General features: G+C 41.5%; 1 protein-coding gene across 3 annotated transcripts in view; it reads right to left on the reverse strand.

The window, feature by feature from the left end:
• Nucleotides 1-15,140, reverse strand: part of WDR7 (WD repeat domain 7) — a 345,325-nt gene that overhangs the window by 5,928 nt on the left and 324,257 nt on the right. For all 3 annotated transcript variants that reach the window (XM_032422579.1, XM_032422577.1, XM_032422578.1), the window contains one exon: nucleotides 2,593-2,697. In XM_032422579.1, coding sequence (XP_032278470.1) covers nucleotides 2,593-2,697 — 105 coding nt within the window. The remainder of the gene's footprint in view (nucleotides 1-2,592; nucleotides 2,698-15,140) is intronic.

Here is a 15,140-nt window from a genome sequence, read left to right on the forward strand (position 1 = left end):
ACACAGAAACACATACAGATGTAATTCATCAAAACAGAAAGTGTTTTAATGCAATTCTCAGTGTAAGTAATGCTGCACACAAACCTTTTACTAAGTCTCACTTGAGTAATTATCCAACCAATATTTCTCATTAACACTCATTTCTCAGCAAAGATTTTAATAGCTCATAGCTTTTGTAAGGTCCTGTATTAATAAGACTTCATTAAGTTTTCAAAATATATTACAGTACATTTACTGGAATAATACAAAAGTATTATCATACATCATTAGAACTAAACAATATGTATCTAAATAAATCAGCAAAGCCCCTTTTGGGAGAGCAGCAGGAGATCCAACAATGCTTTCTTGACTCTCTTTAATTCAAATCAACCCCCCTTCTACCTCTGGAAGAGGTTTTACTGTATTTTCTGGATAAAAATGAAATGTTTCTGTGCCTTTGGCTTAAATTTCAAGACCCAACGGGGTATAATTTAAGAAATGGGCTGCATTTTACACCCTGACATTGGGTTTGGAGGCGAAGACTTGGGTGTTGCCTGAGCTGCCCCCGGGCTCGATGCACTGCACACCCACGTGCGGCCAGCCCGAGGCAGCCCCGGGAGTGGAGCCGCGCACGACAAGGAAGCGTGCTATGGTTCCACCGTGCGCATGGCCACACGTACAGACGCGCAGGCTCAAGTGTGCTTGGCAAAGCCCAGAGGCAGCAGCACGAGGCTGAAGAGGGGAACTGGAAGAGGAGAAGAAGTATCTCGAAAAGCTACCATCTATCTAATGAATGATCTTGAGCTCTAAGGTGAGAAAGGATGCTAACCCTAATCCCCTCAATGTGCTAGGCAGGAACTTTGATAAAAACAGAAAAAAAATTCAAGGAAGGGATGATCATATCCAAACAGAACCCTGAACACCTAGATAATGGGAAAAAGGTTTACCATATAGAAAATCAGGAAAATATTGGAAACAGTTTCAAATCTGGCTAAGTTAGGAGGTACTCCTTTATAAAACAAATTTTTTTTTGTGAGAAAGTCAAGTTGGACAACACCAAAAAGATTTGTTTTTGTTTATTCCACAAAAGAAAGCATGGACCAACCCAAGCTCCTCGAAAGCGGGGACTTACGGCTTGTTGACTCCATATCCCTAAAGGAGAGGCCAGCACCCGGCACTTCAACGCCATTGAATAAATGTGGAATGAATGTGGAGCTTTATATAAACACTCCTCTGGGATTCCAAGAGAGTGGGAAATAGCAGAAAATTTGTATCAAAGTACAGTTGGTGTAGAGAGACCACTGTGTAGAAAAACAGTTGGTGGGGAAACCCTTTAAAGAAGCACTGTTGCGAGGGTCCACTTCACGGACGCCTAACGGGCTGGTGGCGGGGACCGCAGCAATGCAAACCACAGGCCCTGCAGTGGCCCACAGGGAGAAATGGGGACCGGGGAGCTCTCCAAGGAAAAGAGTTTAATATGAGCCAATTAAGATGCTGGAGATATATTCTGGGAGAAAAGATAATGAGAAAATAAACTGGAAAACTAAATTAGATGAAGAGCAGGAAAAGTCTGTGACAGATTTGGAAGTTGTCATGCTTTAATAGCATGTTGTTAATTAAGCAATTTATTGTATCTGTTTTACATTTTATTAGGTATTGATTTTTTTAAAACTATCATCAAGTTGTGCTGAAGTCTTATTTAAACTTTCATTTTTTTTTTTAAGCTTTCAAGGCAATAAACCGAATCTCATAAAACATACTTGCATCCTAGGAAAGTAAAGGTAACAACCAAATTTTAAATTGGCTTTTCATGAAGGAGGGAGTTGATAATGTTTAATTTTTTTATAACTATCAGGAGGAAGATAATTAAAAAGATGGGATGGAGATTAATCACTGAGGACAAAACAAATTCTATTGTAAAAATTAGGTGCTCAAAGTTAATATGCATTTTAATCAGAATTAAACGTAGGCATTCTCATGAACTGCCACTCAATGATACTCAGATTTTTGAAAATGTCTGGGTAGTTTGGGAATGAAAAGCCCTATGTGGGAAAGTCAGAATGCAAAAAGAAATGAGATAACATAAGCGGGATATGGAGGTAATACCCGGCTGCCCTTCCCTGGTACCCTCTGCCCCGCTGGAGCTGTCCGCATCCTTGTGCAGGGCCTGCCGGGCCCCGTGCCTTTCTGGCCAGGCCCTCAGGCACGCCGTGCCCTTGCTTACCACTGAAAGGCTCTCCCTTTCCCTCAATCTGCCCTACCCTTACCCTCTGGCCCTTCTTCAGCCTTGTCGTGTCTCAGTTCAGATGTCACTTCCTCTGTGAGTTGGTCCCACAACCTTATTCTCAGGCTCCCCTCTGTATTATAATTGCTTCTTTACATGTGTCTCCCTCAGACCTCAAACTCTGTGAGAGCAGACCCCACTCTCTCCAGATGGCTAACTGTATTCTCAGCGCAGCCCGCACGCTAGCACGTGGCACAGAATCAGTCAGCAAGAAATACTTGATGTTTGTTGAAAAAGGAGGGGAAGGCAGGAGGAAGGGCTGGTGGGCAGGCCTAACAGCAAAAGCGAATCATGCAGTATACACCAAGACCCGTGGCATCTACACTTACCTGCCAGAAAGAAATGTGGCTGTCCGTATTTGAGTAGGTGGCAAGATATCGTCCATCAGGGGCAAAGGCCACTGCAGTGACTGGTCCCTTGTGTCCATGGATTGTCTAAAATAAAATGCAGCCATTAATGGTCTGCAGTCCACAGAACTATTGCACATACACATGCAAACGCATTCAATGTTGAACAAGTTATGTCATGGAGATTAGATACTGTTATGTTCTTGATTTATAAAATCAGATTAGAAAAATAGGGAAAGCAACCAAAGTTCTCTCGCTGATATATCCAAGGGCTTTGTTTAATCTTGTTCTGAAGGATCTACCTGTATCTGAGTTGGAAGAACAGCATGAATCCAAAGGAAAAGCATATATTAACGGGTGAGCCAATGTGTTAATTCATTTATGTCCATTAGAGGGAATAATTTTATAATTAATTAGGAAGGTAAGCAAGTGATCACCAAATCTATGTAGGAACCTCACTCATCTGAAATGAAAAATAATCAAAGCTGTATCATAACATCCCTGTTCTGGAAGGAGTTAAAAACCGTAATTTCAACCCTTAGTAATTATACATTTTTCATGTTTTATGCTTCATTTCCCACCAATAACACTGTGTTTAAAGGCATATGGCTGCAATTAGTAAACATACACGTACCTGGTGGAGGTTTGAGCACATATATAAATCAAGTACTATTAAAAACAAGTTAACAGGGATAATTTTGAGCCTCTGCCAAATAGCTATCATTGATTTAACCATGAATTGAAAAAAGGGAGTTGTATTTTAGACGAGGTCTACGATAAAAGGTCTTTACTAATAAAAAATTACACTCATTTCATGATATTAAGTTATCAAAAATACTGGCATACTAAAGCAAATTAGCATATTATTATATTAAAGTCCTTTCAGTCAACTACTAAAGCGCATACCTCTACCACATTAACCAATATTCACTCTGCTTACAAGCTGTGGGTTGGTCTTCTCCCTTTGTCTGAAAGGAATGGAGAAATATGTCCTCTTAAACTAAGACAATACCAGGAAGGTTTATTTCCATCTGCTATTTTTTGATGAACAATTGTGAACCCTGAGTCCTGGTGGGAACATCAGGCTCATTAGGTGACTCAGCCACATACATATTGTAAATTTCAGTAAGAACAGTCTCCTAATCATAGCTGAGTGATTAAAATGAGGTAGCGAGGGAGGAGAGAGGGATGGGGATACAGCTTGTTCCTCAGTTGCTCTTTGGATTTTGTTTTTTTCTGTCATTAGACTTTCAGGGCCCTGTCGGATCCAAAATAATGCCTGTTTTTCCACACTTGGAGAAAACATGTTCTACTGGTAAAACACTGGGCTTCGGGCTGGCAGAGAACGCTGCTCTGAGTCAGGCAGCCTGGCTTGCATTTGGGCTCTACTTCTTGCTGAAGGACCCAGGGCAAAGGATGTAAGTTACTTAACCGCAAGTACCCATGGTTAGAAAGCAGGAATGATGATGATGATGATGATGATAATATCTGCCTCAAAGAAGCTCTGTGAAGATTAAATGAGTTACTAGATACGTAGCACTCTGCACAGGGATGGCACATAAGAATCCAACAAGCAGTATTAATGTTTGTATTACTTCCCCTCACATAAAGATGACCAGACATATAGATTTGGAAGTTGTTAGGAGAGTAGATCTTAAATGTTCTCAGCAACAAAAAAAGAAATGTAATTATGTGACAAGATGGAAGTGTCAGCTAATGCCGTGGTGGTAATCATTTTTCAATATATAAGTTTATCAAACCATCACACGTACACCTTAAACATATATGTTATATGTCAATTGTATCTCAATAAAACTGGGAAAAATGATTAGACAAATGTATACAATCATAAAACCTGATTACTTGAGTACACAATTTAATGAAAAGGAAATGCGCTAATCATATATCCCAGAATCAGTGTCAGCGAGCGTACGAGATAGTCTAAAAACGGATTTCATTTCATTAAACAGATATGGTAACTATCCATGGTGCTAGGCCACTAATGTGGTGCTAAATTAAGCAACGGGGTGAGCATGCTGAATAATTATTCTGCCATCTACACTAAAATGAAAATTATTGTGGATGAGGGTAAAGAACTTAACCAATTAAAAGGGAAAAACTGACAATTCTCACTTACTAGGTCAATTTAATGAGCTCACTGGAAAACAGCTTTAATTGCTTTTTAAAATCAAGATTCAGTTCTGCTAAAAATCTGAAAGCTTAAGGGGCCAATTTAAAGCTATGTTATGGTTAAGATAGTTGATTAGTAAGGCCTTGCTTTAAAACAGAGGTTGCGAACTGAAGACTCTTAAGCTGAAACCAGATTGTAGATGTGTTTGGTTCGGCCTGAAAGATGTTTCAAAAAATGTTTTCTGGGTCCACATTCTAATTCATCAGATATCATGTAAAATCAAGATTTCTAGCCTCTCCTGAAAGACCGGAAGCTCTGGCAATCCTGGGTCTTTGTTTGCATGTGGCTACAACAGCCAGGGATGAGGTGAGGCAGCCCCTTCGGCCTGGACACTTGCCCTCCACTTCCCCTGTTCCATCCCCCACACACAAGAGGGCCTGCACAGCTAAGACCCACTGCCTGGCTCCCTTATTTCCTGCCTGGTCTCTCCTGGCATTTAATGCAACCCTTCCATTAAGAATACCTGATTCAAAATATTTTCTTCTGCAGGAAATAAAAAGTGTTGGCGAGGATGTGGAGAAAAAGGAACCCTCGCTACAGCATTGGGGGGAATGCAAACTGGTACAGCCACTGTGGAAAACAGAATGGAGGCTCCTCAAAAAATTAAGAATAGAAATATCATATCATCCAATAGTTCCACCACTGGGCACTTACCCAAAGAAAATGAAAATACTAATTCAAAAAGCTATATGCACCCCTATGTTTACTGTAGCATTATTTACAATAGCCAAGATATAAAGCAACCTAAATCCCTCAATAAATGAATGGATAAGGAAGATGTGGTGCATACACGTGCACGCACACACTAATATTACACAGCCATGAAAAAAGATGAGAACGTGCCATTTGTGACAACATGGACAGACCTAGAGGGCATTGTGCTAAGTGAATTAAGTTAGACTGAAAAAGACAAATACCATATGGTTTCGCTTATATGTGGAATCTCAAAAAAAAAAAAAATGAACAAAATGCAGAATCAGACCTATAAACACAGAGAACAAATTGATGGTTGCCAGAAGAGGGGGGGATGGACAAAATGGGTGAAAGGGATTGGGACATTCAGGCTTCCAGTTATGGAACGATTATGTCATGGGAATAGAAGGCACAGCATAAGGAGTGCAGTCAATGATAGTGTAATAGTGTTGTGTGCTGACAGGTGGGGACTACACTTGCGTGAGCACAGCATCATGTTTACACTTGTCAAATCACTAGGTTGTACGCCTGAAAATAATGTAACATTGTGTATCAACTATACTAAAAAAAATCCAAAAAAACCAAAATAGTTTCTTCCATGTTCTGGGGTCCTAGTATGCATTTAAAGTGTGAGTAGACTAAAAACTCCTCTGAGGAAAGTGGGCCCTTCCTGCAAGCCCCCCAAAGCCCAACTTTGTGTAGAAGTGGAGGAGCCCCCTTCTGGAGTTTGGGCCCCTAAATCTCGAAAACAGAATGCTAAACCTGCCCTCCTTCAGATTAGCATCCCTCCTTCGTCAGCAACCAGGACGTGCTCCCGACAGTAAGAATGCATCGGTGAGCTGGCCATCAACCAGCAGGTCCAAAGGATGTACCCACCCAATGGTCACATGAATGTAACTCTCCCTGAGGCTAAGTCAGCCCTGTTGTAAAGGCAGAAAGCCAGACACACTGGCTCCTTCAGAAAAGTCTTCACGAACTCTTTTCTTATTACATGTTCATCTTTGACAGAGGGCCGGTATTTAAAACATCCACTTGAGATTACTTCTGTGTCAGCTGAGGACACCCTTCCTTATGTTATCCAGTGTCTCTAAGAGAAGATCCTGTGAATTAGATTAGATGTCAGCTTGGACTTTTCTGCCAGTAACATGTTTACCTTTTCCAATAAATGTTGCTGCTTTCTTGTATCATGTAACAATAATTACATAATCTTAACATGTGCTTGCAGGAGACGCCAAACTGATCGAACTGATCGTATGCTCCTCCTGGGTGTGCCGTGGTGAGCACATCTTCATTTCACAATCATTTTCCTGCTTCCATTTGTTGTTGTTGAGGTCCCATTAGATACTGAACTGCATTTGCTAGTTTCTTTAAAGTCTGTTTTGGGCAAAGGCGCACTACACTTAAGATCACAACACACACGCAGATACTGCTAGGCGCCCCACAGGGTATCTTAACCTGGCCCAGAGAAAATCCTGGAACTCAGACTGCAGTGTCAGCTCAGAGACCTGTTGTCTTATAAGAAAGCAAGTACCACTCATGGTAGCTCAGGGAAGCTCACTGTTTTCAATGGTTTGCTACATCTGGTGAGTTCATTACAATCTCAGCCTAAGAGGTGCTTCAGAATGCAGTGTAATGGAAATGTGGCCATTGTCTTTTGTTCCGAATCTCTGCAGTTCTCAGAACTGTGCAGGCACCACCCGAACTGACTTTAACCTCGCTTCCGGCAGTAGAGATGCAGCTGCGCAGGGATCACGCGAACCTGTTAAGTGCTCTGGATGGGGCAAAGCCCACGGCTGGCATCTTCAATGCTGAACACTAAAGAATATTTCCCAGAACAACAGGTTTCAAAATAAAAGGAGGCGGGGTCTACATTTATATGCGAGTGAGTATCATGTCTTGTTATATTTTTCATCAAAGTAATTGCTGTCTTGAAAAGACAGAAATGGAATATAAAGAAATTAATCTAATTCAAGAAGTGCTATGAACAATAAAAGAAATCAAGCAGTTACCCCTAGCAGGAGACAGAGTGTGGAACTATTAAACACCCCCTCCGGTGTTTCTTACCAAAGAAAAGGAACTGGGAGGCAGGATTAGTAATGAGCAATGCTGGAACTTGCCAAGCAATTTTAACAGGCACTTTCCATGCACTCTGCAAAGAAACATAACTAACCCTCCTGTATAGAGAAGGAGAGGAGAGGCACGATTTCAAAAATGATATGGTCAGTGCCAACAGAAGCTATGACCGTCTAGGATATTTTCTTTAAAACTGTTCTTTACATGGTCTGTCTCTTCCTGGAGTTCTTGATATTCAGCTTCCAAAGGACAAGTTTGAGAACCGAAACCAAAACGTAGGACTCTTATTGCACCCACTTTAGAGGCTGAACAAGATCAAAGAGAACATTTTATATTTATTTGCATGTCTCACCACTTTTTTAAAGGGGAGGAAAAAACCCCCAACCAAACAAAATACTTTCCTACTTTTGACATAAAGTGTGAAGAAAAGGTTTCCTAAAGTAGGTAAGCTTTTTCTATCATGAGCACCATCACAAGGAGAAGGTTTATAAAGTACAGACCATGTATTTTTTATGACATGTACTACAATGACCTGGAAAATAAAAGAACTTGGAGTGCACCGTCAAAGCCTCACCCGAGGTCTACAGGGGCGAGAGAGAAGAAGGCCATGTTGGTTGTAGGCCTTCTCAGGGAGCAGCATGGCTAGTTTAGGATTAAGATACGCAGTTGCGATTTGGGGGGTGCTTGGAAGGTCTGCTGAGCTGGAAGTGTGTCCCCAGTTGGCTGCACATGGTCTCTGAAATTTCTAAGAATACAGTGAAGCAACTGGCCAAGGTATTTTCCCTAGAATGTGTTCTGACAGAGAGCAAATAGGATAAACATGCTTTCATGAGGGATCAGCATGGCAGACGTCCTCAGTTTAAGGAGAACCTGAATGAAGTATGCATACAGAGACGAGAAACAGATTGGAGGTGGGCCAGATATTCAGAGAAGTGAGTGCCTAGGAAGCAGGATGAGCCCTGAGAAGAAAAGGAGAGTAAAACCAAAGACCTACAAACCCCGACATTTTCCTAGTGCTGGTTCCTCTTAAGGATAACAAGCAAAGCCAAGGGAAGTTCAGGACACAGCTCTGCATCTGAAGCACCAGCCATACATTTGACATCTCTTACAGACTGTGCCAAAGTCAGGAAAGGGCAGATAGGGACAGCGAGCCAGGGTCTGATGGGCATGCTTTTCTGACATCCCAATACACAAGGCCCCTGATTTCATGGCTGACTGGTAGGGAGGTAACTGCTCAAGGCAGAGAGAAGACAAAGACATTGCTCTGACTGACAGCTCTATTTGTTAGTCAAGGCAAAGACTCATCAAAAAAGAGCCATTTCAAACGAGTTGAAAAGTTAAGAATTAATTACATTCTGGAAGAAAAAACTCCCCCTTTCTTTTCTTCGAAGCAACCAATCTGTGAAAATTTTATTATATATTCAAGGTTCCACTGCTCAAGGAAATGGATAATTTAGGCAGATGATGCCATTAAAAAAAAGGTTTCATTTATGGCCGATGAGAAGACCCAAGTAAAATTTAATTACTGCTATGAACTAAGCCTTTTCCAGCCTTTTAGTGTGTGGGTTCTTAAGGCCCCATGATGTTGCCACAAGCACCGGAAGGTCACCATTCTTTTCTATATGTGAACAGGGCTGCTTAAGGCCGGCTAGAGAGATGAAAATCTATTCTGTTTTCAAATATCTCTAGAGAAGATTCTAAAACCTCCCCCGAGAACCCTTTTCTGTGTTGAACAGTGTGTGTTGTCAGGAAATTTTCCCTTGTATCAAATCTAAATCCAAAATGCTACAGTGTGAGCCCCCTTCCTCTTGTCTAGTCTCTGCAGAGCTGGGGAACAGCCAATCACCTATCAGCACCGTAACCTTTTACAGACTTAATGACTATTACCGTAACTTGCCCCTTCTTTACTTATTTTGTATTTTTGGGATTAAAAAAAAAATCTCAGTGTCTATAATATTTCAAGTTTCATTTTCCAAATTTTAGTCACATCCATGGCTTTTCCTTAAACTCTCTCCAAGCTTGTCCAATCACGCCAACATAGAGTTGGATGGTACCTTAAAGCCATCTTATTTAGCCATGTCTCACAATGTGGAATTTCAAACTGACTGAGCTGACCCCGGCAACCGAGTGTCCTTAGAGTCGCTCAGAGCACCAGGGAAGAAGGCCCGCACCGGGCTTATTACCAGAACACTGTGACTGTGCCTGGGAAAAGCTTCGGTAAAGTCGCTGGCGTGCACATGGCTGACATGCAAAGTCCCCCCCCAACGTCACCGCTAGGAACACGGGCTGTGGACGCCTGTGGGTGCCGCACTGCCTCGAGGGGCCTCCCCTGACAAAACCACAGACTGCCAGCCCCTGTTTTCAATCCTTTCCCCCTACCCTTTCCAAAAGTCATCTGTACTAATTTTGCCTTCTGGCTCTTTATTTTCATTTAAAAATGTACTCCCACTCAATTATTGTCCAATGAGCCTATTCTATTACTTGCTGTCTACTTCTGCAACTTAACAATTCTTGACACTTGTTACAACTATCACTTTGGTGCTTAAAGAACAGTTTCTGGCTTATGACTGTGGTCACTGATAAAATATGACTCCTACAACTTCATACCTTAATTTAAAACAAAAAAAATTGGATTTATCAAAGGCCAACTGCAAAGCAGTTTTTGTCATCCTTCAAATACGTTCTAAAATTGTACACCGACAGGTACACAAGTGTGTGCGGCTTTGCCAGGCACGCAGGGGGTCCAGAAAGCATAAGGAGAAACTTTGATAGCACATGTTCTGTACTTTTATATATACTTCTTCATCCTTACAGATTAACGCTATGAGATAAGAACACTACAGGATCCCCTACCTTACAGATGAAGAAACCGAGGCACAGAGAAGGAGAGTAGTTTATTTTGATCAGAATCCAGGCAGTCTGGCTCTGGAGTCTGTTGCCTCACAGAATACCACGTACCAGAAAATGATAAGCTGCCACGCTTAATTTCTACACGCCTGATTTGCATATAACTGGCACTTAGGTACATGATACACCAATACTTCTAAGCCTGCGCCCAATAATACAGATTTTGAGGGATGTCTGGTGGTGGCCCAGCTTCAGCCCAGGCTGCCTGAGAGCAGGGGCCGTGGGGGAGCTGGGCCTTACTGGGCAAGTGTATGCCCCACTGGTCCCCTCAACACCAGGGGCCTCACAGATCCCTAGACTCCCGAGCGCAGGTGGTTTCCACATCCAGGGGGTCTGGAGGAAGGTCCCTGGATTGGCCCAATCTCCCTTCACATCCTGGTGCGATCTCCCCTGCCATCCCTGTGAGGGGATGTCATTTCACTGAATGACAGCACTGCCTGGCAGACAAGGCCAGGTCTCCCAAGGGAGCTCATCCACCCCAGCAGTCTTACACACGTGGGGAGAAGCACGTCCCTTGGCCCCCGCAGCAGTGGTGGGCGAAGAGAAATTCTTTCCTTGACCCAGTTTCCAGCAGTTTAAACATCTTAAAACAGAGGTTGAAAAATTAGAAGCTGCCATCTTTCTTCATTGGCTGGGAAGAAGAGGATGGCCTGTGTTGGGACACCCGGGCCACAGAGTATGATGGTCCCATCCCTCTCATCAGCAGCCTCCCTCCCTGGCCCTGGGTCCCATTAGCTCACTTATGCCACCAAAGAATCAACGTCTACCTACAGGTACCATAAATAAGCACTTCTTGAGGAAACAATCATTATAAAATTAGGGGCCCGACTCTTTCTTACTTGGGACACAAAACATAGAAACTAAAAGTATCGACCAAAAGGAAAGTAGATGGTAAACGTATTCTTCAAACTCTCTAGTATTTTTAAAGAGAGACCAGGTTTTCCTTATTGGCCGTACTATCTCCCACAGTGTAAGCACAGAAGCCTAGATGCTGCCCTTTGGCGATTCTATAATGATTCTGAACAGAGATTTGAGGGTTGAAAATGGGTTGTTTATCTCTATTAATTTCTTTTCTTGATGGAGGGCTGAGGCAATACTTGGTATTCACATTATGCCAACTCTATGATACAGAGTCAACCCGCTGTGGCGGCTTCCCAGCCAAAGGGTATTGGAGCCATTCGATGAACTGAATTTTCTATCACTATCTAATTGAAAAGAACATACATTCAGGGCGAAAGACAAGTAGATTTGGTATCATTTTAACATCTAAATGGAAAATAGATTTAAGGATAAATGTAATAAAGCCAGCTACCTTAAGTTTGATTATAAGATACCGTGCCTCAAGTACACGGTCTGTCTTTAGTCCTAAACACGGCTGCAGCACATCCTGCCCATTTTCAGTGACTAAACGCCCCTTAAAAGCCATGTGGGGATAAGCTAACTGACACAGATGAATTAAAGGAGCTTTTCAGTATCTACATATTGGTAATCCTTATGACACAAGCAATAGTTTTTGAAATTTCTGGAGGATAATACACCAACAAGCACATACCTACACATACACACACACAACACCCTTATCCAAGAACAGTACGAATCAACATAAATGCTCAAGATGGTTTCACTATTGTAATTTAGGCATTAGTAATAATTTCAGATTTTTGCGATACTGAAGTTTAGATTTTCACCAATATCAATTATAAATGATCAAAATTCACTTTATTTTTTTGTTTTTTAAAGATTTTTTTTTTTTCATTTGAGAGAGAGACAGAGACAGAGCATGCAAGCAGGCGGGAGGGTCAGAGGGAGAGGGAGAAGCAGGCTTCCCGCGGAGCAGGGAGCCCGATGTGGGGCTCCATCCCAGGACCCTGGGATCATGACCTGAGCCGAAGGCAGACGCTCAACCAACTGAGCCACTCAGGTGCCCCCAAAATTCACTTTTAAAAGGAAGGTCTATGAATAAACAAATAGAGAATAAACAGTTAAGCCTTTAGTTGTTTTCCACTTTTAAAAACGTTATGGTCATCATAATAGCAGTCTTTGTTAAGTTTATCTTCTGGTGTTAGGAGGTTTTGTTTTGTGTTTTTTTTCCTTCTCTTCAGCTGAGGAACTTTTTCAGACTCAAAGAATAAGTTTTCCGTAAGTCTCACTTATTAATGTTTAAGGGCTTCTTCCTTCTCTTGCTACAGATAATTAGGCACTGACCGACCACACATGTTCAATTGCACGCACACCCTCCCACCCCTCTTCTGCTTTAGTAGAGCAAATATTTTCGGGATGAGGTAACTATAAAATACCCAATTAAGATATACATAACGGATATGTCCTTTCTTCGCATGTTGAAATGATCAATTTTATATAGTCATACTTTGAAATTACGTTTGCCAAAAATCCCAGACATCACAAACTTCTAATTATTTTAAAACGTAATTACCACTAATTTTTGACTGCTGAAATGACAGTAGTGCCTTAGTATTGTGAGACTCTTAAACTCAACAATGGTAACACTAAAACTAAAGACGTTAATTCAAACCATAACAGTTTTCATCAATATTTAAAAATAGTCATATTTCAAGATGATTCATGGATACTGAAACACTGAATGCTGATGTGATTTAGATAAATGTGGTTCAGTTTTAAATAAAAAGAGAGTGAATAAATTGTTGTCAAATATTCACATTGCTGGTATGAAATAATTATAAAACGATTAAAGTGTGTAACTCACATATGCTTCAAAAGTTACAGAAAATGGTTTCTTCGGATTTGGGCAGACCCAAAGCTAAATGTTTTTTAAAATCAGTATTTCTAACATAAATCTAATCAAACACATGCTAGAAATCTTAAAATGAACAAAGTTTTGTTCTTATATGCCTAGACTGAAAACTGTGTGGTTAAATATTCAAAGGATTCCTAAGAATTGAACATAAAATAGGGAATTTTTCAGAGAAGCTAGGAGAAAATGTTAAAGGCAATACTGTGCCGCAAAAAGCAAGTCCCAGTTGCTTCCACTTGGAGTTCCCTAGGGACAGGCACAGTGCTGTTCATCTCTGTCCCCTCTCGGATCACTGTGGGCCCTTACACAGCAGGCCTGCGGCAGACACACGTCCATCGGTAACTGGCAGAAGGCAGCACTTTCGTGGGTTCTGATCTGGGTCAGGGTAAACGGAAAATGGCTTGGCCTGAGGAGCAGGACTCGGCCTTCGCACATGTGCCCTCTCACCCCTCTTGCCTGGTCTATACCGCCTGCTGACACAAAACCATCTTACGCAGGTTGTACTAAAGCTACAGAATTATTCAAAAACACATTTCAAAAGGATTTAACATTCTGACCATTCCAAAAAAAGAAATCACTTAAAAGTGTTAATAGAGGGGCGCCTGGGTGGTTCAGTCAGTTAAGTGTCCAACTTTTGATTTCAGCTCAGGTCACGATCTCAGGGTCCTGGGATCAAGCCCCATGTTGGGATCCGTGCTCAGCACAGAGTCTACATGAGATTCTCTCTCTCTCCCCCCCACCCTTCCCCCCTCCACGCATGCATTGTCTCTTTCTCTCTCTAAAATAAAGTCTTTAAAAAAAGTATTATAGAAAATTACGGTATTATATGCATTTAAAAAATTCAAATATATATCGACCCATATGTTACCACATTTTTTGGCTTGTATTTATTTTGGAGAACAATAGAGTATATCTATTAATACCTAATATAGATTCAGGAATTTTACACTTCTTCGTGGGGTTTACCACACCTCTTCACCTTATTAAAAGAGAAAGTCAGATTAGTCTGGAACATAACCTAATTAATGCTATTGTATATTACAAGTACATCTCTTCTGTTAAGAAATGCCAAGTTACAAAAATATAAAATTACCTTCCTAACTTTCATGTAACATTCAAAATTTTTCTCAATATTAAAATAGCAATGAAACAATACAAAAACATATGTAGACTTTTTTTTTCACATAGCAATTGCATTTGCAAATATTCCAGAGCAATTACCACGGCAAAACCACATGGACTTTACTTGTCAGTCCTCTGACTTATCCTTAAACTATCTTATGTTTACCTAGTGGATTAAAATTTGTCCTTGCTGGGTTTATGAAAAATGGGCAAAATTTTCTGAGACACAATTTGCTTATTTGTAAAATAAGGGTAATATCTGTCCTGCCTACCTCATGGAATTCAATATTTTTAGCGCAAATGTACTTAAAAATGTTTACTGAGGGTTTATGGTGTCCTAGGGGCTGTGTCGGAGTACAGAGATGAGACATGACACCTGCCAGGGAATCTGGGAGAGAAGAGAGACAGACAGACTGACAGTAAGCCACTACCGTGGCGTGTAATTAATGGCATCACAGACGTGTGCGTAAGGTGCCACGGAAACACAGATGAATAGGCTGTACTTTCTGTTCGGGGTAGGATATGTCAGACCACGGTACAGAGTTAAGGTGGTATTTGAGCTGAGCTTTAAAGGATGAGCAGAAGTGCCCAGAAGCAAAAGGCCATCCTCTGCGGATAATCCAGAGAGCGGCAGGCATTCCTGTGTCCCTCTGCCAATGGAAGCGCGGGGGTGGGGGACACTGGGGAGAGAAAGGGTTTGCGGATGAGGCAAAAAGGTAGCTATGGCCAAGCCAAATACAGCCTTTTTGTTGTGCCAAGAAATCTGGACTT

This window comes from Phoca vitulina, unplaced genomic scaffold (assembly GCF_004348235.1).
Source record: "Phoca vitulina isolate PV1807 unplaced genomic scaffold, GSC_HSeal_1.0 scaffold27, whole genome shotgun sequence".
NCBI classification, from domain to species: Eukaryota; Metazoa; Chordata; class Mammalia; order Carnivora; family Phocidae; genus Phoca; species Phoca vitulina.